Raw genomic sequence first — 26,488 nt, 5'->3', positions numbered from 1 at the left:
TTACCCTATGATCCAGCAATTGCACCACTAGATATTTACTCAAAGGATTCAAAAATACAGATTCGAAGGGATACATGCATCTCAATGTTTATAGCAGCATTATCAATAATAGCCAAACTATGGAGAGAGCCCAAATGTCCATCAATGATGAATGGATAAAGAAGAGGTGAGATATATAGATACAGATGTAGGTTGATATATATGTATATATAGGATGGATGAAATAGGTGAAGGGGATTAAGAGGTACAAACTTACAGTTATAGAATAAATCATGGACATGAAAAGTACAGCATAGAAGACATAGTCAATAATACTGTAATATGCTATATAGTGACAGATGGTGACCATAATAGTTACAGTAAACATTGAGTAAAGCACAGAATTGTCAAATCAGTATGTCTCCAGGAGTGCTGACAATACTGACTCCATCATTGGCCCCTTGGAGATTAATATACATACCTTAGAAATGCCTCTCAAGTAGGGAAGGGGGCAGGCTTGCTTTGGCTTCCTAGGAATCTGTTAGAGATAACATCTTTCCTTCCCCTTCCACGTATAGGTAGTACTACAAAATCTAATTGAAGGGTAGCTAGCTGTCAGGTGTATGGAAGCCCTCTGAGGTACACGCTAACCCTTTGATCTCATTACAGTGCCCCTTCTGAGTGTCCCCTCATTCCATAAAATCTGTGGACTAGGTCTGAATTTTGTGCAGAATAACTAGACAGCTGACATGGATTTCCTCCACCAGATCTTCCCTCTTGGTAAGTTTTCCTGAATAAAACTGTGTAAACTGTATGGGGTGGCCTGCTTTGTTTTCTGGTCTCAAAATGCCTTTTCAGTTTGGGAGATACTTTCCTGTCTTTTCTCTACCTTCTAAAAATGTTACACATCTGGGGCGCCTGGGTGGCTCAGTGGGTTGAGCCTCCACTTTCGGCTCAGGTCATGATCCCAGGGTTGTGGGATCGATCCTTGCATGGGGCTCCCAGCTCAGCAGGGAGGCTGCTTCCCTTTCTCTCTCTCTGCCTGCCTCTCTGCCTACTTGTGATCTCTGTCTATCATATAAATAAATAAAATCTTAAAAATAAATAAATAAAATTTAAATAAAAATAAAAATGTTACACACCTAAAATTAATGAAACATTGTATGTCAATTTTACTTCAATAATTTCAAAAACCTGTATTCAACTGCATTTCTATATATAAGCAATGAACAGCTGGAAGCATGGGTATGCTCTCTCTCTCTCTCTCAAAAAAAAAAAAGAAAGAAAAGAAAAGGAAAATATGCGTGTATCCGTGTGTGCATGTGAATATGTGTGTCCATTTGGTGTGTTAGGCTTTCTCTAAGTAGAAAAAGGAAAAAATACGGCCCTGTACTCAGAAAGCCAAAAAGTACTTCTCTCTCTCTCTCTCTCTCTCTCTCTCTCTCTCACACACACACACACACACACACACACACACATTTCCCACTGACTGAGAGTTCTTTGGCAGAGAGGAATTCACAGAACACAAGACAGACAAACTTACCTAAGGTTTTATTATAGAGATTTTTTCCCCCAACCAAACATCAAAACAGAGTCCCTAGGGAGTTAGGTGAGACCACATGGAAAACAGGAATTACTTGGATTAAAGGGAGTCATTCATTCAAAAGGTACTTGCTAGGTACTCTGTTAAGGACTGGGAAATATTCCTGTAGTCTCCCTCTTGAGGAGCTAATAGTCTAGTTGTGAATACAGATATTAAACAAATAAATACATAAAAGGAAAAACCCAGGAAATTGAGGGCAGAGGATTTCTATGATATAAGAAGGAGCTGATCTAATCCACCTATCCTAAGATATCTTGGTTGGCTCCATACTATGTCTTAACTCTGTTTCCCCCTTTCGGTTCACAGAAAAATAAAATCCAAATTAGGAGGGAAATAAAGGGAGAGAGAGAGACAGCCTATCACCTGACCCCAAAACACAACTTTAATAGTAGGTCATGCACTCAGCATCTCTTTTTGAGTGGATGGGTTAAGTGAAAAGAAAAAGGCAATGAGCTCCATCTAGTGGCCAACATTTTAGTTTTTCCTCATGGCATTTTTATCGCTGCTTTTCCTCACTTCAGTTTGTCAGAAATATCTCCCACTAAAATACAAGCTCCACATGGGTAGGAACTGTTTTGTTCATCACTGGAATCAACAGAGTCCAGAAGGGTGCCTGCCATAGTAAACACTTCATATCATATATATCTTTAAACACATAAGTGAACATCCTTATGCTGCTTATCATCACAACTCCATTCCTGAGAGTTCTCCCTGAAATTTTACCATTTGGTTATTTAACATCATATTGACTATTGCAGGAATTTGATAGTTATTTATATTATTGTACTATTTAAAGGAGAATCTTCTCCCTCTCCCTCCTCACAAAGGATTTCATCATTATCTCTTCCTTACAGACCTAGAGAATCTGGTGTTAATTTCCTGCCACTGCTCCGGAGAGCCACCCAGCATAACGCATGTGGCACTGCCACAGGCAGCAGTGCCAAAGAGATTACTGCACACTATGACAAATACAGAGATCAAAAGGCCGTCACCATAGAAACCCTTTAGTCGGGGCACCTGGGTGGCTCAGTCGGTTAAGGACTGCTTTCAGCTCAGGTCCTGGGATCAAGCCCCACATGAGGCTCTCTGCTCAGCAGGAAGTCTGCTTCTCTCCCTCTGCCTGCCGCTCTGCCTACTTGGGCTCTATCTCTCTCCGTCAAATAAATAAAGGAAACCTTTTAAATAAAGAAAGTAGGAAGGTAAGAAAGGAAGAAAGAGAGAGAGAGGAAGAAAGAAAAGGAAAGAAACCCTTTAGAAGCTGAGAATCTGCATATAGCCTGTAAGAAAGAGGCCTCTGAAAGATTGAGAGCTCCATCAAGAATGTGAACCATGAATTTCAGAGAGAGAGTAGATTGAGAAAAAACACATGACACCGGCACGCCTGGGTGGCTCAGTGGGTTAAAGCCTCTGCCTTCAGCTCAGGTCATGATCTCAGGGTCCTGGGATCTCCAGCCCCACATCGGGCTCTCTGCTCAGCGGGGAGCCTTCTTCTCTCTCTCTCCCTCTGCCTGCCTCTCTGCCTACTTGTGGTCTCTGTCAAATAAATAAATAAAATCTTAAAAAAAAAAAAAAAAAGAAAGAAAGAAACACATGACACCTCCCTGAGAAGAGCGTTTTCTACTAGATTCTAACACAATGATAATCACTTGAGTAGGGACATTTTCTAACACTATTTAGCCAGAAGCCACACACCTAGCCTAGAAGGGTATAATATTTGCCAAAGCAAATATTGTATCTTACATATGAACCCCATGTTTTGCATTAATTTTTTTCCTACCAAATTTATTTGTAAAGTCAAAATTTATTTTCTCTTGTAAAAGACTGTTCAGAGACTATGAAGACTTTCTGAACGCATTAAGTAACCAATGCTAATAGCTACATTGCTATAAATCCAGTGAAATGTGTGTGTGGATAGACAGATAGATAGACAGATAAACAGATCCATAGTTACCTTAGGCAGGCTTTCCATGGGAAAATGTATAATTTCTACTACAGTTTTTGAATTACTTAAACTAATGTTTGTATGGCTATTATTTATCTAGCTGGAAAGCATTAATACCTCTTGTGAAGCATTTCCAGGCAATGGAGCTTTGCTTCCACCTTGTTCTCCTCCCTGTTACTCCTCTATTGTCACCTGGGAGGTCATGTAAAAGTAAAGTGGAATGCCTTTGGTAAGCAAACTAGCGAAGTCAGGAACACATCAACAGTCACAGTACAACAGCATGTCAGAAAATTCATATGAAAGAGTTAAACAGAATTGAAGTTGATTTCTCTCCCACTTAAATACAGTAGATGGGGGCGCCTGGGTGGCTCAGTGGGTTAAGCCGCTGCCTTCGGCTCAGGTCATGATCTCAGGGTCCTGGGATCGAGTCCCACATCGGGCTCTCTGCTCAGCAGGGAGCCTGCTTCCCTCTCTCTCTCTCTCTGCCTGCCTCTCCATCTACTTGCGATTTCTCTCTGTCAAATAAATACATAAAATCTTAAAAAAAAAAATACAGTAGATGTGGGGCTGGAATAGTGGCTCCCTAATGTCATGGGCTCAGCCTCCTTCTCTCTCATTCTATTTATTGTTCCACCATGTTCAACTTGCAGATTCCATCTGGTGGCCCAAGAGATCTGCAGCCATCTTGTTCGTACACAGACTGTCAGGTGAACTGCAGAACAAGGGAGCAATAAGGGCATGCTAGCCCTTTAAGATTTTCCTGGATGAAGTGCATATAGTTTCCATTTATATCCCAGGGACCAGAATTGAGTTTAATCCCCAACCCAGCTACAACAGAGAGTGGAAATGTAGTCTTTATACCAACTACCCACAAACTCTGCTGAAATTTTGGAAGTTCTGTCACCAGCTAGACCCCAAGACCTGAACTTCACTGCTCACCTGCTTGTATCTACTGACCTTTGTGCCACTTTTTCCCCTAAGCTCTTCTTTCCAGTTTATCTATTCTGTAAGGAAAATCACTTATATTTAAGTGATTAATTCCAGGGAATCACTTATATTTCTATATTTCTCTTTAACATCAACGTGATTTCTCTTACACATCAACATGAATATAAAGAATAACATGAGGCTTAATGTAGGAACAAAGCATCTGAATCCCCAGCATTTGGTCAATCAGTCATTTAATGAGTCTGTATGTAAACCGATAACAACAAGAGACAGCAAATCTAAGATATTTATGTTTTAACTCTACGTAAGCCCACCAAAATAACATTAATGAGTCTGTATGTAAACCGATAACAGCAAGAGACAGCAAATCTAAGATATTTATGTTTTAACTCTACGTAAGCCCACCAAAATAACATTAAGGAGGTTATTTTAAGCCACAAACCCATGGGAACAAAAACAAAAGGAAAGAGAGGGGCAACAAAAATTAGAGAAGTTAGAAAGCAAGTGGGGTTTCTAGCAGACAGGTAGTAGACAGCAGATTCAGGTAAGTTGAGTCCTAAACCAGTCATGAAGAAAGTAAAAATGGCAGCTGCATTTACCCCCAGATGACTCTCCAAAGACTCAGGACTAAACACAGAACTATTATTTAAAGGACTTTCTAGGAAACGATTAGATCTCCAGACCCCCATTCCTGGTCCACATAGCCCTGTCAATTGCCCCCTCTTCATCTTAGCAAGAGATTAGCAGTTTATACTCTGAAGATGGTGAGTAAAGAGTGTCTGAGTTTGGAGAAACCTAGCACACCTGAAGGTGGAGGGGCAATGCTGACCTAGGAGCAGTAACTTAATGTCAGCAGAACGAATGTTGAGATCCTTAGCCCTTTTTCCCTCCCCTTCCACCACCCTAGTCCCAACCAATATCACTCCCCATTTTAGCAACATCCTAAGAGGTTTTCCTGCTTCAACTCTTGCCTGCCCCCAAGTCTCTTCTCAAAAGCAGCTAGAGTATCTTTTTACAAAAATGTAATTAAGATTACATTATTCCTCAGCAAAAGGTTTCCCAATGGCTGCTTCAACATAAAATCTGAACTCCTTTCTGGGGTCTACAGGGTTCTGCATGATACAGCCCCTGCTTTCTTCTCTACCCTAATCTAGAAGCACTTTCCTTCTGGATTGCTATACTTAAACCACACTGATCTCGTTTATTCCTTGTGCATGCCAAGTTTATTCCCTTTTCAGGGCATTTACCACTATTATTTTCTTTTCCAGAATCATTTTTTGCAAGGTTGCTTCTTCATCATTCACTTCAGGATTGAATGTCACCCCTAACAAAAAAGAAAAGAAATTCCCAACCATCCTATTTAAATCATCGCTGTCTCCACCCATCATTGCTTCTTTTATAGTACTTATCATCATCTGAAGTCACTGTATATATTAATGCCTCTATGTGTGTTTCTCCCTCTGTAAGGTTTATGACACACACTTCCTCTGCCTCATTTTTTCAAGTAGCCTCAGCACCTAAGTACTCAATTCATATTTGTTAGCTGTGAGGAAAAGAAAAGCAGCACCAGACATTGGAAACTGAACTGACACTTACTCTTAAGGCTTCAGTGTTGTTAGGAACTGACTGCAGTGTTCACCTATAGAATTTAACAGTTTAACACAACACCAACATGAGACAAAAATCACTCTGTGATCATGATGAAGTGAGATAACAGACAAGATCACTTAATAATCTTGCCTAAACACAGATTTAAAAACTAGGTCATAATGGAAACTGCAAAAATACTAAATTTCCTCCTCTCCCATTTGGCAACATTGTTGCCTCTTTACCAATTCCGGATTTACACTTGCAATTTCCTTTCTCCTTCTATATAAAATGTCATATGATACCTCATCCTACAATTGCCTCTACTTCCTGACAGGATTCAAAACAGAATGAATCTCCCTTTCCTTGAATCCTCCCCGCAAATCACCTAATACATGCAAAAAATTTTTAAGTCATTTCTAACGCCCTGTTATTGGAATAACCAACGCATGGCTCCCCAGGGTGTGTGTTCTCCCTCATTGCAACCAGTAATATACCCAACTTTCTGACTACAGGTGTGTTCTTGGTGGCCTTCTGGACCACCAATATTGTCCAGCAAAAAGGAGAGTATTGACAAATTGTTGGAAAATATTCGCAACTGAATGGTTTCCACAACAATTCACAGTCTAGGGCTAGGGTCTCTGTAGCACCCAGTAATTTCTCCATTCACCTAATTGTCTCCTGAACCTCCTTGTACCTAGTTGAAGAGTATATTCCTTCAACCAGAGATTACCTTTGCTCCTTCCTCTAGGCTTAAGTAAATGTTGCTGTCACTCTCACTTCATTTATCCACCCATCTTCTTAAAATAGAAGAGGAAGAAAGTCCAATTGTGAAATGTGATTCTTAACAGAAACAGTGCTTTCACTAGCACTACATCATCTAAGACTGGTGGTGTCTTTTTCTCCTTGGCGATTTTTTCTTAAACTTTGAAATGTCGTGTATTTCCCTCCAGTGTCACACTCCCTTTCCTAGTCGGTTCTCCAATCGAACTCTTTTTTTTTTTTTTTTTTCTATTAAGAGATGTAAAGTCCTGCTTCCCTCCCCCCCCCTTAAGCTTTTGTTTATTAGACACAGAGAGACAGCGAGAAAGGGAACACAGGCAGGGGTTGTGGGAGAAGAACAGGCTTCCCGCTGAGCAGGGTGCCCGATGCAGGGCTCCATGTGGCACTCCATCCCAGAATCCTGGGATCGTGACCTGAGCTGAAAGCAGCCCCTTAACGACTGAGCCACCCAAGCGCCGGTCAATTCCTGCTTTTTTTCTTACCCCCATCACAGGCGATGAATACATCTACAAATCCCTTTTCACATTCTGTTTAGACTTGCCCTCTGCCAGGCACCCTCCAACATTATTCTATCTACAGCAATTCCTGTCCTAAGCTCAGTGCCCCAAGTTTGCCCTTTCTTCCAAATCAGTCCTTGTCCTACAACCACCCCAACCCAAATCAAGGATGCATATCTAATTAGGGCCCTGGGCCTAGTCTTCATCCCCAATCCCCGGCCTATCCAGGTCTCCCCGCCCCACCCCATGGCTCAGACCCGCCTCTACCCCGCGGACTTAACACAGCCCCACACCTCCACCTGCCTACGCAGCCCGCGCCCCGCCGACTCCCTGCCACCCTACCCCGCCTCCCGAGCGAACCAGTCCGCGCTAGCGGCCGACGCCTCAGCCAATCCACGTTCTGCACCCTGCCCCAGCGTCCGGCCGCGCCGGGCGCCGCCCCCAAGTCCGAGTCCCTCCGCTCCCACCCCGCCCTGGAACGCCCGGGGGCGGGGAGCCGGAGGAGGCGGGACTGGAGCGCGCCTGCGGGGAGTGCGCCGCGAGCCGGTGCAGCGGGCCCGGCGCGCGGAGTCTTGTGGAGCCAGGCCCGCCGGGAGGGAGGTCGCCGAGCGCCGCGCCGGGCGGGGCCGAGAGCCGGGCTGGGTCTCCTTCAGGGCTCGGACTCGCGCTCGGGGGCCGGCGCCCGCGCTGAATCACGTTTCTTCCGGGCGCGTGGCTGGCCTCGCAGCGTGCGGCCCGTGCCCCCCTGTCATCCAAAAAGACGGGCTTTGTGCCTCCCTTGGCTCTTGATTCGACGCCTCTGGCACTGTGGGAACACCAACTCCAGTTCGTCCATAACCGGGCTTCCTAAGAAGAAAGGGAACGCAGGCTGTTCTGCTGCCAAGTAAGTGAAGTGTGGAATCTCCAGCGCGTCGTGGAAAGAGCCGGACAGCTCCAGCGGCGGCTCCGGGCGGTCCCCCGCCTCGCGGGGGGCGAGAGCTGGGCAGCTCGCTCTCTCCCACAGCGGCCGCAAGTGTCACCTCGTGCTGGGCAGAAACCTCGTTCCTTCTCCTGGAAACCAGGCAGCCCCACTTCTGACCCTGGGCACATGTATAGTTCACGGACCCCTGTTCACAGAACGGCTTTCCAGCAGTTTCAGGATCCGCCGCCTTTTAGCTCGGGTTAAATATGGCTAATTTTTCCCCCTCTTGCTCCAGTCACGACTTGGAGGCTTATTATTCCCAATGTACTTCCCCAGCCAGTACCGGTTCTCCTTCTAGGTGCCTTCTGTTGCACGGGGGGGACCTTATAAACATTGTAGAAGTGGATGGGCAGGGAGAGCATGAAGCAGAAATAACTTTTGTTCGGACATCACAGCGTGGGTGGTGCGTTGATTAGCATCAGCCTTTGTTTGCAACATTCACCTTAGCCTTCCCTGACCTTGCAGTTAACCTGAACGTTCGGAACTTTGTCAAGTTACATAAATCTCTTCCTCTTTCTCTCCTTCGCAGGTGCAAAGTGGTTATATGTAAATTGATGATCTGGGTTTAAGGCCCGACTTTCAAACTTGATACAATTCACTTTGTCTACATTTTTTTTTTCACATTGTAGCTGTGGATTTTGCACACTACCCACCCACCCCCGCCCCCAGCAATTCACCAGCCTTCTCAGCTTCTGCCACACATAACTTCATTTTAAATAGTTGGCTCCCGTGATAAGAAATACATTGGTTTTCTATTGATCATGCGTATTTGAATATGGAGATGACCTTATCTACAATATGCCATAATCTGGTTTACCAGATCACCTTGATTCACAATTGCCTGGTTTTCTTCATAGAACATTGTTTTTAAGGAGAAACTAGAAAAAAGTACAGTGAAATTATTGTTTAGAGTTAAAAGCCATATACGTTTGGATTTTCTCCAACTTTTCAATGACATCAAATTTGTTCATCTATTTTTATTATTTGTGAATATATGTATGGAGTGTTAACTGCATTAGGAAGTGCTGGTAAAAATGTGTATGTAAAGCACAGAAGAAAAGTAGTAGTTTCAGAGGTTCTGAATCTTTATGTCAGCCTACTTAGATTTTTTTTTTTTTTTTGCACTGATGTCCCCACAATTCTTCCCACAATCAGATTAGTTAGTGAGAGATTAATGAGTGAGTAGACAGAATCCAGATGTGGGTTTTGAGAAATTCCATCATTCAGTGGCAGATTGGAGGAGAGGTAGGAAGGAAATGAGGGATTGTAGTATGTCAAAAGCCAAGGGTACATGGGTTTCTGGGAGGGGACAGGGTTTGACCAACAGGATCTAAAACTGCAGGGAGCTCAAGGGAAGTGAGAGGATTGCCAGATGTTCACTGGACTTAACAATATGAAGGTCAAAGCTGACTTGAACTAGAGCCGTGTCTGTGGAGTCCTGGGTAAAAAAGTCAGTTGGCACCAGGTTGAAGAGTATAGATTGAGGAAAAGAAGACAACTGAGAACATAACTTTTTAAAAGCTTAGCTCTCACGAGAAAGTAACTGGAAATTTTGATTTGAAGAGGAAATGAGCAACAGGGAGGAGAAGGTAGAGTCAAGAATTTTAATTTTTGTTTATATTTTGTATTTATGTTTTTTAACCAGAAGAGATGTAAGCAAGGAACATTGCATATACCAGAGAAAGGGGTAAAAATCATTGGAGCAAGGTCTCCAGAGAGTTAGTCATGGGAGGAAGAATTATCCTTTTGTGGGAGGGTCACTTTCTTTATTATAATAGAAGGGAAAGAAAGCATTTGGGGGTTTGGTGTTTTCAATTTGAGTACATTGAAATGGCAAATCTGATAGCTTCTGTTTTCTCTGATAGGAATCAAGGTTATCTACTTGGAATAAAGTGCTTTTAGGTTAGAGGAGTGTGGGAAAAATTAAAATATAGTCATTCTCGACTGTGGGAGAGAAGTATGGCCTGTTCTTTTAGGGTTTCCAGTTGGGCCTGAGAATTGAACTGTTATAATGCAGATAACAGGAGAAGAGCACACACATTTAATATAAGGTCTACGTGACACAAGAATCCTAAGAAAATGACCTGAAGCAGTGACAAAAACAAATGTTGCTATATAGGTTGAACTGGGAGAGGCAATTGTGGAAAAGTAACCAAAATATTTGGGGAGGCTAAAGGAAGGTAAGAGTTATTTAACAAGTTCTGTGTTTACAGAATTCTCTCAGCTTCAACCTTCCATGTAGGAATGTTTCTTTTTTCCTGTGCAGGGAGAGCACTTTTCACATGGGAATTTTATCTCCTGTTTTCAGAAAGAAGGAGAAGAATCAGATGGCTCTTCTTGTGTTTGCTGTTTTTCAAGTGCTTTTAGCTCAAAATAATTCTTATTCTAAAGTGGGATATTTTGAGGTGACATATTCTGCCATCCTTCTCCTATAAAATATAGCATAAATGCTGGAGAATTTGGGAATCAATTTGAGATTGATGACCATGAATTTATGGTGAAATCGAACATGTCCCATGTGACTTTCCCCAGCATTCCACAGCTTGGGAAAACCAGACTCTGTGGAAGACTTCCTCCAGGGCTAGAGTGTTGAAAACCGGTGAAAGGACAGACAGGTGGGTAGGGCATTGTCAAGAACATTACCAAAGTGGTAGAACTGGCCTCTAATTTGGAAAATAATGGAATGGGAAGGCTGACTGGGAAAAGGAGAGGAAGCCTCCTAGAGATCTTGATAATACTGAAGAATAGAATAATTAACTGAAAGGGATGGTAGCTTATGGTCAAAAAGCAGAATGTTTCACTCAGTTATTTTGGAATTAGACCAGACCGAGGTAATGGTAAGGTGCAGGGTCAGGATATAATGGCAGGAAAGTGACTAAGGTGGAATGGAGCAGAAGACCAACAGACATGGGATTGTCAGCTGTTGGGAGGATCCTCTCTGAAGCCACTGAAATTATCTGGGATGATCATAGTACTTTGCGTTGAGAAGAAAACTGTATGCCTAATGACAAATCTTTAGTAATGACAGGAAGTTATCCGCAGACCAGGAGATAACATTAGTGAGGCAGATGAGGGAACTAATAGTCTGGAAGTGGTGAAATGGACAACAGGAAAGACCTAGGTGCGGAATATTAAAACAAAAGCCAGCACTGAGGACCATAGAAATGGTATCTTCAGGGAACAATAAGATTGGCATTAAAGCAAGGAAAACACGCTGAGAATGTAAAGATACATTGAAATTTGCTGATTATGGCCTATTTGTTCAAAAGACACAGTGGAAGGTATGGAAAGTGGCAGAGAAATGAAGAACTGGGTCACTTGCCAGGGATTACATTGTACTGTGGAGGTAATATACTGTTGAAGGTAGCTAGAGATGATGCAGAATTCAGACTTTGGGATTTCCAGATGAAAAAAGATGGATTTAGTGTTGACTCCCTATAGAGAATAGCACTGAGACCTGCTGGCCAGAGGGTATGTTATGGTTCACCCAGTGTGGAGTGAAATCTCCCAAGAATTGTGCCTAAGCTCACACATGATCAGCCATTGATTTACTAGCCCCTTCTGACTTGACCTTTAAATCAACAGTTTGTATATTCATCTGTTTTTGAAAAATGAGGGAACTGAGGTTCAGCAAGAATCAGTGACTTGTCCAAGGATAGAAAGCTTTTTAATTTTTAAAATTATTTTTATTAATATATAATGTATGAAAACTTTTTAAAATGTCAGAATAATGACTAGAATTGAGGTACTCTGGTTCCTATGCTGTTTTTTCACCTAATTTATCTCAAGAAGGTAGAAGAGGTTTCTCCCATTTTTCTACTTACAAGAAAGCATTTTGCTTATACTTTGCTTGAATACCTAAGAAATTGGGCTGAACTTAAATAAATGGACATTTGTTTGCTGGGGGTGGGGAGAAAACAACTGTATTATCCTAAATCAAGTAACTCCATGATACTAAATAAGATTTTTCGATATTGTTCCTGTTTGGTAATATCTTTCCTTAAAACAACCCATATTGCTTAACCTAGTTAATATTTTATTCCTGAACGGAACAGTTAATGACAGAAGACTAGGCATTTCTTGATTTAAGAAAACCTGTTCTTCAATTTGAAAGACGTACAACATAAGGGGTAATTATTTACTTTAAAAAGGAATCAATATTTCATAAAAGGCCTCATAAATAGTCCACCTAAATCATTAATTTATAGTGTGATTTTTCTGTATTTATTCAGTCATTTAATATTGTTATTTATCGAGTGCCTACCGGGTGCCAGAGAATGCATTGGTAAACTAAACACATCAGGTCCCTGTTCATGAAACATATGAAATAAGTGAATGAGTGACCAACCAAACAACAGCAACAAAAGTGCTTTGCAGAAAATTTAAAGGGCGGAGTGAAATAGAATGGCTAAAGATTGAAGCTGAGATTTTGTTGACAAGGTCAGGATTTTATATTTAACCTTTTAAGAAGCATCCAATATATTGTTTCTCACCTTTAAATCTTTCTGTAGCCTTAACATTTCGGTAACTTGAAAAGATTCATAGCTAGCTGGCTTCAGTGGATTCCTTTGAGTCATAGAGTATGTCTCTTTTTCTAAAGTTTAATTAACTACCAGAGATAGAGGAAGTGCCATCCACTTGATACAGCATTCTCATAAGTAAAACCTTATGAGAAGTTTCTTTTATACATTTGGATATTTTTTAGAATGCTGGGTTTTCTTATACTTGTAAGTGCAGTACAGTAATAGAATTTCTTATTTCTTTGGTAAGTTTTCCTTATAGGTAGAGATGTAATTCAGAATGCATGCTTGTTGTGTAACTGGAATCTATTTAAATAGTTTGCTCGTTGTCTATGGGATTGTTGAAGAAAGTACTATCTATGAAAATAACCTAAGATTCATTCATATATTTTTTTATTTGTCAAGGACTTGATATAATCCTTTTCAAGCAACTTACTAAATTCTGTTTTTAACCACTTCAATTTACTGTCAAAAATTGTGCTGTTTTACCAGTGACTGTTATCCAGGAAATTATGAAAATTGAGTATTTCCTAGATAGAAATATTCTGGTTTTTATAGCTGCTACAAATGAAACTTTTACTTACTGTAATTTTATGCCCTTGACTAAATGAGAGCCTTGTTTTTTGAATTTACAATATCCTTACACATCTTTAGTTTAAAATGACAGATGCATAAATTTTTGTAAGATAAGGAGGGTTCTATTAGAATGATTCTAGTGGTGAGAGATTACATATGGGAAGAAAACAGCTATCAACAATTTTTACTTATATTTTATATAAGCTTATGGTCCATTAGGTAGCTGCAAGTATCTGATAGTGATGTAAATATCATACATTTTCTTCCTTTTAAAGTTTTTCTTTTATTCTACAGCATGTTTTCGGCCCAGCGGAGACTCTGGTCCCTTAACAGTACAGCAAAATTCCTGACAATTAATTCTTCAAAAATCCTTGGACTCCCTACTTCTGCTGTATGTATTGCTTAATCACTGACACAGATAAATATTGTGCATATCCTGTTATGTCAAAAAAAAAAAAAGAGAGAGATACAGTTTTTCAAGTGCTTTATAAGCATTTTATTGGAATGAGTATTTCTATGCTATGTGAACCGGAGGTATCGTTTGTCACTGTTAGAGCTGACGCTCCCTGAGCGACTGCTTGTGTATGTATCTATCAGACACGGGGTGGGCATTGCCTTCTCATCATCTCATTTTATCTTTATAAAACTCAAAAAGTTATGAATTGTTATACTTCCTTCCCGTGGAGGCTTAGATAGGTGTGGTAACTTGCCCAAGGTCACAGATTTTAAGCAACATAACCAAAATACCACACTCACGCCTGCCTAATACGGACACTCCCAAGAAAGGGCATGCTTTGTCTACTCCAGATAGGATATTACAGTGACTATCAGTGCTGACCCCGTGACTTCCAGTTTTCAAAAAATATGGCAGATTGAGGAACAAGTTACGTGAAATCATGGAAAAGCAAACAAATCCAAAATGTGGGTCATAACCACAGGGTAGATAACTGACCTAATTTCTTTAGTAAGTCAGTGACATGGGAGAAAGTGGGAGAGGGTAAGTTTAGAAGGACCGCTCTAGGATGAAAAGAGGCTTGAGAACTTCATCCAGCAAATACAGTGTGTGGACCTTGTTTATGAACTTGATGCAATCAAATGAAATGTAAAAAAGACATATATATATGTCTTTATATATATATATATATATATATATATGTGTGTATATATATATATATATATTTTTTTTTTTTTTTTTTTTTTTGTCGTGGGGAGAGAAAGAGCATGTACGAGGGGCAGGGAGGAGGGACAGAGAGAGAGGGGAAGCAGACTCTGCTGAGAACAGAGCCCATTGTGGGCTCTATCTTGTGACCCTGAGATTATGACCCGAACTAAAATCAAGAGTCAGACACTTAACTGATTGAGCCACCCAGGTGCCCCTGTAAAAAAGATATTTTTAAAGGTGTAAGGTTTTTCCGGCGAGATAAACACAACACCAGGCAAAGTGAGTGTAAGGCAAGGTTTATTAAAGGTTCTCTCCGGTGAAGTTTCAGGGCCCAGGTGAAGGGGAGCCGAGAAAGTTGCACCGGGAGGAGGTGGGCACCCTTGGGCAAGGTTCCGCAACTCTGGAAAGCAGAGTGGGGGCAGTCGCGCCCAAGGCAGGGAGGAGGGGGCTTTTAAGGGGTCTTGGGGAAAGCTCAGGGGTCTTTTGGCAAGTTTCCCTTATTTGGATATCCCTCCTGCTCATCGGGATCCCATTGGTCCACAGGAGCCCAGGGCGGGGGTCTCAGGTTCCTGCTTGGGCCTTTGTTCTCCTGTCTGAGCTCAGGTCGTATGGCGGGAACTTTCGCCATCTTGGTCCTTTGTTCTCCTGTCCAAGCTCAGGTCGTGTGGCGGGAACTTTCGCCATCTTTGGTAGCCCTTCCTGCCAGCCTAACAAAAGGCAATCATAAAAATATGAATATGGACTGGGTACTAGATGGTACTGTTAAAGAAACAAAAGCCAACTGAGAAAATTTGAAGATCTAACAGGCTTTATTAAATGACTCCTGAGCAGGGCACCCATCCCATCCAGGAGGCAGAGAAGAGCCCCCAGGGAGCAATACAAAAACGGAAGGAGGGTGGGGAAAGAAAGTAATTAGCAAAGGAAAGTAATGAATTCCAGGCCAGGTGGCTTTCCATTGGTGGGGTGGGGGGGTAGATGACAAGGGATCTTACCATGCAGATTACCTCATCTTTCTTTGGGGGTGTGAGGGGCCCATGTGATGGACTTTTTGGCACTGATTGAAAAATTCCTGGCTGACTGGTTAAGACAGCATTTCTGGTGGAGGTTGGAAGTGTCATTAGATTAGGTATTAAACCCCAATTTGGGAACTTGATCTAAGTGGCATCATTTTGGGCTTGTGGTTTTGTTTTTAACAATTCTCTCAAATCTCTAGGTAACTGAGAGATGTGATCAAAATTTAAGACACTAGCACCACTCTCAGCTACCACTCTGAAATTCACAGTTTTCGTTGTTTGTCTGGTGCCTATAGGTCCTGATATTCCTATTCAACTTCTTGATATTCACAGGTCACAGTTTTCAGTTTACACTTGTTAAGTTGGTTATTTTCTTCATTTCTTAGATGGTCCACTCCACTGTTTGATGGTTAATGGCTACACACATGCATGTAAAGCTTTTGAGAGAATACAGTGCGTCAGGAAGATTATTATGATTGCTGTACGGAGGAGAATTCCCAGTGTTTGGAGTGTACTTTGCAGCCACGGCCCCAAGACCCAAACCAGTCAAAATCAAATAAGTCAAAGAAAGCCCCCATGGAAGTGAAGAGGTTCGGTGGGCTGAGGTCCGGAGCCGATGACCAAGAAAGAATTCTTGAGACATCTTTGGTGCAAAATGATGGTTTATTAAAGCACGGGGACAAGACCCGTGGGCAGAAAGAGCTGCAGCTGCCCCGGGTTGTGAGGAGTGGCTGGTGATATACACAGGAGTTGGGTAGGTGAGGACAAAGGGGTGTTCAGAAGGGCTATTGGGGCAAAGAATACTATGAGGATATTGAAGGCCTGGTTACTATCAAGTCAAGGTCACTTTCCCTCTAATGAGGCATTAACATAAAGACAATTGGGAGTCTCCTGGTGGAATGTTACATTCCTGCTATCAAGCATCCTTGTTAATGAGATTTAGGTTTAGAAGAAATTTAACTTTATTTACTTTTCCTTCTACCTCCACCTCCTTCAGTTTTTTATGGAGGGGAGGGTGACATTAGGGCTTGAGGAACTGAGTTCTGTGTCTTTGGAAATTGGGCTATTGATAAGGTAACTTCTTTGTTGTAAATCTCAAGGACATTTGCAAACCAAGGGAGACTCCTGCCTTGTAGGACTATGATCTCTGCAAGTTAACTATCGTTTTTTTTTTGTTTGTTTGTTTTTTTAAACTATCGTTTTATGGCAGTCAGGGGTGCCTGAGGAATGCTACACATACGGAGGGGAGTGGGTGAAGAGGGGGTGCAAGGCGCCAGCTTTTGCTTTGTCCTTAGCCAGCCTCCTGCTCCCTCATCAGGAGTCATTTTTTTCTGTGATCTCATGTAATTTAGCTTCAGTTTCCCAGAATGCTAATCTTGGCACAGGAGGTAGTGTTGGCCACACCACAGACACCTCCTTGTTCAGCTATAAGATCATCAAGAGCTGTTCTAGTATCAAGGACAACTTTGCCAGAGAGGCTCAAGGTCTTTGTTGGGTGTCTAGGCCATTAGCAACAGATTCTACGTTATCTTCAAGAGTGAGGGAGAGGTTTCTGATCACATCTTGTTTTCATTAACTCCTAACCAGGAAAGCATGGCCCTGCCAAAAAGAAGCAAATCCTGAATCATGAATGCCTCCTGGTAGGTCTTTTTCATCTCGATGGTATAAGTTCAGGGGAATCTACTAATGAGATGTCTTTGTTTGTAAAAAGTTAGCTGTACAATTAACTTAAGAGTCATTGCCCAGTTGTGCACCAACTAGGCATTCATAGGCCAACGTAGAATGTTAACTGCCTCAAAGACACACAACCATTCCCTTTAGGTGGTGCTATTAATGAATTCATTCTCAGGGATTATTGCATTCACCCTCTCCAGCCTGGGGTCAGTTAGAAAATCTCCTAGCCTGAGAGAGTTGTTCATTCTAAATACCTAGCAGAAGAAAATCAGAAGAAAATCCACCAGAAGAAAATCTCCTAGCCTGAGAGAGTTGTTCATTCTAAATACCCTGCAAAGATGGGTGCTGCTGGTGAGATGCCTTAGAGCAGGGAGCAGAAGCTAGATGATCACAAGAACATGGGGGTGCAAATGTACCAAGGTTTACATAAGTAGCTGTTTCCTTGGGTCCATACACTCATAGTTGAAGAAAGATAAAAGCAAGGGACAGGTTGTTCTGGCTGTAAACGTTGAAATTAGTGGGAGTCTTCTGGGGGATTCATTTGTAGTTTGCAGTGACATTAGGAAAAGAAGAGAAATTAGTTACAGAGAGGACGAGGGGGTCTCTAGCATCATGGACAGATTGGAATCTTTGATGACAAGCCAGCAGTCTGAAAGATGACACCTCCCCACTCCTCAGTGGCCTGGGAGATACACATGAGAGCGTATCTTTCCAGGCTGTCACCAGTGGAAAGAAAAAGGAGAAAAAAAGATTTCATGTTAAAAGTATGAAGTCTTGATCTGGCACCTTGGGCAGAAGCTGCTCACCTTGATGTGAACTACTTGTCTTCCCTTGTCTATTCAATTTAGAGGTCTCCAGCATCTATACAGGACCAGAGGCCATTTGGGACCATCTTTAGCTGTGAGATTGGTAGGCAAGGCTCAGTGCCCTCTAGTTTTGGCCTCTAGTGTCAGGAACATTTGGTAAGGTCGTTTACAATGTGGCTTGAGAGCTGCTTTTACCCCCTCTCTGCAACAGGGCTTCCAAAATCACCAGGCTCCAGACTAACCCACAGGATCCTTTGAACTGGAACTGGGTTCCTTCTTTAACCTGTTGATGGTAGGCTTTAGCATTAGTCATTAAAGGCTCACAGTAGCTGGTCATACTGGCATGAGGGCAGAAAAGGGATCATACTGGCAGGGGATCAGCAGAAAGTTGCATGCCAGTAGACTTTGGCCTACTGGTAACCATCTCATATGGAGCGAGTGTATATTTTCCAAGGGTGATATTGTCAGTTAGCAACAGAGCTAGCAGCAGCGCCTTAGGCCAAGGGAGTCCAGTAGAGTCTAAGCTTAGAGATTTTAGGTTGGAAAATTCCATTAGTTCTTTCAACTTTGCCAGTAATTGAGGGTATTAGGGACAATGATAATTCCAGGATGTTTATAAGGCCTTTATTAAAGCTTGAATGATTTTCCCAGTGAAGTGGGTATCTTGATCACTAGAAATTGTAGAATGTGTACCCCAAGTGGAAAGCATGTTTGCTAACAGTTTCTTTGCCGTGGTGAGGGCATTAGTCTCACAGCAGGGAAAAACTTTAGCCAGCTAGAAAATGTAAAAACAATAACAGGAACATACTGATAATCCCAGAATTGTGGCAAATGAATGAAGTCCAGCTGCAGGTATTCCAAAGGTCCACAGGGAGGAGGTTTGAGGCATCTGGGAACAAAAATGGGTTTTCCAGAACTATGGACCTGATAGGTTAGATATTGACAATAAACTGGTATTTGTTTTTTGTTTTTGTTTTGCAGTATTGTAGAAATCTCCCCACCAATGTTTATTTATAAATTGAGTCATTTTAAACACATCATGGTGGGTGAAGCAATGTAAAAATCAAAAAATAGAATTTGCCAAGGGGCTGGGAAGAACGAAGGGCCCATCTTGGGCTTCCCATATCCCTGACTGTTGAAATTAGAGCCATTATTTGCCTATCCTAATTTTTCTGATTCAGAAGCAGACTGGTGCCATGTCGCAAGGACATTAGGATGGCAAATCTGGCAACAAGAGGTCATTCTTTTGTAGAAGCGGAATAGACTTTACCCACATGTTCCACAACCTTTAGAGATTCTCTTGCTATTGTCTCTGCATGAAAGTCCACTGGGGCATTTCCCTTAGAGTCAGGCTTAGTCCTTTTAGTGTGTGTCTGTATTTGAGGACGGCAACTTCAGAAGATAAAAGAGCAGTTGTGGTCGTGTACTTGTCCATTTTTCATCGGGGTCCCAGTGGACATGAGAAAACCCCTTTGTTTCCATAACATTCTGAATTCATGGACAACCCAACAATGTATTGGCTAGTGTATAAATATTACAGTTTGTCCTCTTGATAGCTGGCACAGTCTGGTGAGGGTGTGGAGTTCTCCTTGGTGGGCCAGTTTACCTCGTGGGAGATTTCCCTCTCCAGGCAGTTCATATCGGGTGGTAATAGCATAACCAGCCTGGAAATTTCCCTTTTTCATTTTTGCAATATGGCTCATCCACAAACAAAATTAGATCGGAATTAGTCAAAGGGGTGTGCCTTGGATCAGGATGTGGCGTCATGAAGTAGGATGCCAGTACTTCCCGGTCGTGGGGCTCACCTTCATTAGGCAGGAGCAATAATGTGCCAGGATTAAGAATATTACAATGTTGAAGATAAAGATGGTGGCAAAAGCAGAAGAGCATCATGAGATAGTCTGCTTATAGAGAAAGTTTGGGTTAATCCAGAGAAATAAGAAGGGATCTCTGTGAACCTTGGATTCGGAATACAACTGTCCAGATATATTGATTTTCTAAGTAAGGGCAAATAGGTCTTGGCTGTCAGGATCTTCAGGGGTGCTAAAGCGGCTGAACAGAGTGAGCCACGTGAGCCATTTTGAGTCAGATGGAACTTGTGACAAAAGGATGTTTCGGAAAGGCGGAATAACTGTCTTGTTGATAGATTTGGACAAATAGCTATCCCTTCCCAGTAGGTTTCCAGACTAGCCAGACCCTTGAGTATTAAAGGGGCTGGTACAGAATTAACTGACTCCTGGCTGATTAGGTCTTCTCTTATTGGTTCAAGGCCCTGTGTGGATATTTGAGACAATTTAGGAAGAAGTTTAATTACATCTATAGGAATTTTTATAGGTACTGCTTTTTTTATCCTCCCAACTAGATACTAGTAATACTATAAACAGCCCATCAAATTTCAGACACCTCGATTAAATTAAGGATTTTTTGTTAGAATTTTTCTGTTTCAAGAATAGATGGTAAAGAACAGGAAAGATCGGGCACCTGGGTGGCTCAGTGGGTTGAGCCACTGCCTTCGGCTCGGGTCATGATCTCAGGGTCCTGGGATCGAGTCCCGCGCTCTCTGCTCGGCAGGGAGCCTGCTTCCTCCTCTCTCTCTGCCTACTTGTGATCTCTGTCTGTCAAATAAATAAATAAAATCTTTAAAAAAAAAAAAAAAGAACAGGAAAGATCATCACTAGTGTCAATGGAAACTTTTTACATAAAAGATAACTCTGAGGAAAGGACTGTACTGGGGGCTGGGCTACAATTTGTCTATTACTTGCTTGTTTTTACAACATTGTATTTTTGTTGCTTCTGTAATTTTAGATAAATAATACTTTAAATTGCTTATTTATTTTTATTTTATGCTATTTCTAATTGGCTAAGTATCTTTTTATTAATTTTTTAATTTTTTTATAAACATATATATATTTTTATCCCCAGGGATACAGGTCTGTGAATCGCCAGATTTACACATTTCACGGCACTCACCATAGCACATACCCTCCCAGTGTCCATAACCCCACACATGAACAGACATTTCTGCAAAAAAGACATCCAGATGGCCAACAGAAACATGATAAATAATACTTTAAAGGTTAAGAAAAGAATTACTGCTATAAAGCAAGAAAAGAAAGAAGAGGAACTCAGGATAAAAATCACTATCTGTCCCCTATTTAACACCTAGATCTCAAAGGCTTAGAAACTGGGATATAAAGTTTTTTTTAATCCCTTGGCACCAGAAAGCCGAAGAAAAGAATTAGTGATTGATGAGAGAAAGGTGGAAGGGAAGAAGAAAAGAAGGAAGAAAGGAGTCCTTGCTGGTGAGATGTCTCATGGAACACCCTCTTCTACCTCACCATGTTATCCTTGGCTAGACTAACCTTTTTTTAGGGTTAATCATCCAGACTACAGTTTGTAGCCCACGGGTTTTCTGCTTTGCTTTCATTAATAATGTGTTGCCTGCTTCTCCTCCAAATAGCCTTCCTAAATAGGACTTCTCAAGGAAAATATTCTGTATGACGCTATAATGGACACATGTGACACATTTGTCAAAACCCATAGAATTTACAACACATAGAAGGAACCCTAAGATAAACTGGAGTCTGGGTGATAATGTGTCAATATTGGTTCATCAGCTATAACAAAGGCACCACTCTGATGCGGGATGTTATTGGTGGGGAGAGTACGTGGGGATATATGGGAACCCTGTATTTTCTACTCAATTTGGTGTGAGCCTAAAACTACTCTAAAAGGTAGGTCTGGGGTGCCTGCGTGACTCAGTTGGTTATGTGTCAGACTCTTTTTTTTTTTTTTTTTAAGATTTTATTTATTTCTTTGACAGAATGAGAGAGCAAGAGTGAGCACAAGCAGGGAGAGGGGAGGGGTGGGGGGTGGGGGAGGGAGATGTGGACTTCTGGCTGAGCAGGAAGTCTAACTCAGGACTTAGTCCCAAGACCCTGGGATCATGACCTGAGCTGAAGGCAGCAGCTTAACCAACTGAGCCACCCAGGTGCCCCAGTATCCGACTTTTGATTTCAGCTCAGGTCTTGATCTCAGGATCATGAGTTTAGGCCCCACACTGTGCTCCATGCTGGGCATAGAGCCTACTTAAAAAAAAAAAAAAAAAATAGGTAAATTTTTTAAAAGCATCTTCTAAAATTTACATGTCCATCAGAAAAACACAAAACGTTTATTTTATAGCAGCTGAAACAAAAACTGTCTCTTTTCCTTCGGTCTGTCCTTCCTAAAGAAATCACAGCTCTGTTTTTTGATGTGAAAATATTATCTCTTGTACAGTTAGTACCTACCCAATTCTCCTTACCATATTTGGTGTTAAGTCACTCATCCTCTTTGTATTTAAGATAATCTTTTCCACTTCCTAAGTGGACACTTGGTGTTAAGTGTATGGTATGTTTTCCACTACGGATTTAGTGTGCTTAAGCATCGTGGCAATTGCATGGGGCGCAGGTTCATTTTCCTTACTAACAAATGAGGAAATTGAGTTTCAGAGAAGTCACGTAACCTCCTACTTCACACAGCTTGTAGTTTTGATGTTTAATTTCAAAGTAAGATCTACCTGGCTTGAAACTCTTTGTATTAAACGAGCTTGGAAATTTTAATTGGAATATAGGCATATATTGCAGGACACAGTTTGGCAGGGCCCCAGATCTAGTTTATGTATCTTCCTGGTACAAATACACAGTAGGAACCCAAGACCTCTTGCCCAATCTCAAATCCATATTTCCAAGAGTTGTCCTGATTAGTTTAGCTTGACTCTGTCCATCCCAACCTAATTAACTTTGAGGGTTGGGGGATGGGTTTATATAGTCCAGACAGGCAAAAAGATTCACCTCTGTGAGTGTAGGTGGGGTCAGTAAATACACAGGATCTTCGCCCAAGCCTGATTTTCAAAGAGAATAAATCAGGCTTTTTTTTTTTCCTTGACCCAAGTCCCATTTTTTGGCATTCCAACCATATGTTTATTCTGTCAGCTCCCAGGTTTGAAGAAACACTCTTGCTTCCAATAAACTTGTTTCTCTACAGGTATTGTTAAAAGATAATTTTCAGAAAAGGGCAAAATCCTGACTTACACAGATGTAAAAATGAATGTGTATTAAGGATTTTTATTTTATTCATATGAGAGAATAACACAAGTTATAACCAGTTCAAAGGAATGTCAGTCCCTGGATGGAGGGAAGTCAATCAAAATTCTAGAACCAGAGTTTGCATCTCTGTCAGTTACCCTCAGTCTGCAAAGGTCCAAAATATGTTAAAGACCAAATTTAGCTCTGCTAGAATTAGCCCTGTGAGGGTGTGCTGTAACCACTCCATATTCTCCCCTAAAGAACTCATTTTTTCTGCAATGTATTGTCTCTGAGAAGGGATTGAGATTCCTTCCCTTTCCCTCACTTATTTAGTCGACAAATACCAAATAGCTACAGGATATTAGACACAAGTAAGTGTAACATGAAACAACTATATATGATGCTTAAAAGCTGGACTTTTATATAATTAGATTTTCCCCGTGTATATCTTAAGTCATTGATCCCTGCTCTCTGTTTCCACTTAGGAGTTTTACTTTCGGTTCTTCTGCCATTGCAGGAACATTCTGTGCCATCTAGTGGTGAGAGACCCATTTGTCTGGGGTGTTTTGGGAATGTATGTACAATCATAACTTGGAAGACATCAAAATCTATGAGATAGCTCTATTAATGCCTGCCTGATTGAGGAGTATTTTGTTCAAAGGGAGAAAGAAGATAAGATTTTAGGATGCTCTGGAACCTTTTTTTTCTCTTTTTTTTTTTTTTTTTTTTAGTAGATCTCTGGTTTTTAGAGCACTATAGGTAGGTTCAGAGCAAAACTGAGCAGGAACTAGAGAATTCCTATATATCCCCTGCCCTCTCACATGCATAGCCTGCCTTTTTATTATACCCACCACCACCGTTATGCATTTATTCCAATCGATGAACCTACATTGAAACTACGATGAAACTACATTGTCCACAGTTTATATTAGGGTTCACTTTTAGTGTTGCACATTCTATGGATTTTGACAATGTGTAATGACACAAATGCACCTTTACAGTATCCTGCAGTTTATCCATTCACCTAATGAAGGATGTCTTTGTTGATTCCAAGTTCTGGCAATTATAAATAAAGTTGCATAAACATGCACACACAGGATTTTTTATGAACATAATTTTTCACCACTTTTGTGTAAATACCAAGGAAAGTGATTGAGAGATTATATAGTAAGAGTATCTTTAGTTTTATAAGAAACTACTCTGGCAGCTTTTTAAAATCAGCTTTATCAAGATGCAATAAATAGCAACCATTTAGAGTGTAAAACTCACTGACTACTTAAAGATGTATGTATTATGAAACTATTGCTGAAATCAACATTCAGAACATGCTCATCACCCTGAAAGATCCCTCACGCTCCTTCGCAGTCCATCCCTGTCTCTATTGATTTGTTCTGGCTCCATGGATTAGTTTGCTTTTTTTTAAAAAAAGTTGTTATTTTAGGGATGTCTGGTGGCTCAGTTGATTAAACCTCTGACTCTTGATTTTGGCTCTGGGTTATGAAATCAAGTCCTGCCTCTGGCTCTACACTGAGCGTGGAGTTTAAGACTCTCTCTTCTCCCTCTGCCTTTCCCACCCCCATTCACACACATTCTCTCTAAATAAATAAATAAATGTGTAAAAAAAATTTAAATTATTTATATTAATTGTATTATATATACTATTTTATCATTTCCTCATATGCTTAATGATTTTTAAATTTATGCATGTTGTGATATATCAGTAGTTCATTATTTTTTTATTTCTAAATAGTGTGCCATTATATAGCATATATAAACAAATGATGTACTGTTATTTGTTTACCCCTTTACCTGTTAATGGACTTATAGATTTTTTCCAGTGTTTTGCTAGTGTGAATAAAACTATTATGAACATTTGTGTACAAGCAGTTGTGGAACCATACATTTTCATTTCTCTTAGGTAAATACCTAACAGTGGAATGGTTAGGTTGTATGCTACAATTATGTTTACTTTTTAAGCTAAGCAGCTTTTCAAAGTGGTTGTACTATTTTACTTTCCCACTAGAGTTGTGTGAGTTCCATAATTTTAGCCATTCAGATGGGTATCTAGTAGTACCTCATTGTGGTTTTATTTTGCATTTCCCTAATGATCAATGACATTGAGGATCTTTTACGTGCTTTTGGCCATTCATATATCTTCTACAAAGTGGCTGTCAAATCCTGTTTGCCTTCCCATTGAGTTGTAGAAGTTCCTTAATGTATTCCAAATAATTGTCTTTATAAGATATGTGTTGTAATACTTTCTCCCATTCTGTGGCTCACCTGGCAACTATTTAAGATTTGTGAACCTATTGAATGTAGGGGAGGAATAATATAACTCTGTCATCCAGCCTCCTAGGTTTTCTGACTGAGGCCCTGCAAATTAGATTTATAAAAGACAGATTGATAAGAGTAAAATGGACAGAGTTAATTTTCATATGCATTGTACATACACATGGGAGAGCTCAGTAATGAATAACTAACTCAAAGGGATTGTTAGAACTTGAGCTTGGATAGCATCATAAGAAAGAACAGTAAATTTATAGAGAAGTGACAAGACAAAGGAAAAGAGGTTTAGGAATAGAAAATAAGGGAAGTTTTAATGAGGGTTCCTACATAGACTCCTCTGGTGCTATTTCAGCAGGTTAAGAGTCTAGAATTGTGTCTGGTGATGTCTTGCCTATCCTGGTAGAGAGGGGAGGGCAGAGAGTTTGTTTAAGTCAAGTGACAGTAATATAAATGTCTTGGAGTGTTCACCATGTGCCTCTGCAGTATGTGCTTCACATGCTGTCTCATTTAATCCTTCTAGCTGTCCTATTTTGTAAATACTATTTTTATATGCAATTTATGGCTAAGGACGTGTGGGTTTGGAAGGGTTTAGTAATTTTCTTTAATCACATTCCTAATGTCTTTAATCACCATGCTCTATGTTGTCAGATAGACTGTGTTTAATAGTTTCCTATGGCTGCTTGCTGTAACAAATGACCACAAACCTGATGGCTTAATAATACAGAAATTTATTCTCAGTTGTGGAGATGAGAATTTAAGATCAGTATCACCGGGCCAAAATGAAGGTATCACTGGGCCACACTCCCTCCAGAGGCTCTTAGGAGTAATCTTTTCCTTCCTTCATCCAGCTTCTGGTGGCTGCTGGTACTCCTTGGCTTTTGGTCATGTTAGCCAGCATCTTCGGATTGCCCTCTGTTCCATCTTCACACGGCCTTTTCGTCTATACATGTATGAACTCCTTCCGTTTCCTTTTAAAGATGTGTGTGATTATATTTAGGGGCCACCTGAAAAGTCCAAAATAATCAAGACCAACTCGAGACCCTTAATTTAATCACATCTGCGAGGATAGAATGATTTGTACTGCC

General features: G+C 40.9%; 1 protein-coding gene across 2 annotated transcripts in view; it reads left to right on the top strand.

Moving 5' to 3' along the window:
• The first annotated feature begins 8,088 nt into the window (after nt 1-8,088).
• Nucleotides 8,089-26,488, top strand: part of KYAT3 (kynurenine aminotransferase 3) — a 57,674-nt gene continuing 39,274 nt past the window's right edge. The window contains exons 1-2 of one of the 2 annotated variants that reach the window (XM_004752647.3): nt 8,089-8,222; nt 13,691-13,787. In XM_004752647.3, the coding sequence (XP_004752704.1) occupies nt 13,692-13,787 (96 nt within the window). In that variant the 5' untranslated portion in view covers nt 8,089-8,222; nt 13,691. Of the gene's footprint in view, nt 8,223-13,690; nt 13,788-16,863; nt 17,212-26,488 lie in introns of those variants that run through there. The other variant, XM_004752646.3, reaches the window with a different exon arrangement.

The sequence above is a fragment of the Mustela putorius genome, unplaced genomic scaffold, assembly GCF_011764305.1.
Source record: "Mustela putorius furo isolate JIRA1106 unplaced genomic scaffold, ASM1176430v1.1 tig00003853_pilon_pilon_pilon, whole genome shotgun sequence".
Taxonomy (NCBI): Eukaryota; Metazoa; Chordata; class Mammalia; order Carnivora; family Mustelidae; genus Mustela; species Mustela putorius.
The sequence above is the reverse complement of the archived record's forward strand: the minus strand, read 5'-3'. Positions and strand labels throughout refer to the sequence as shown.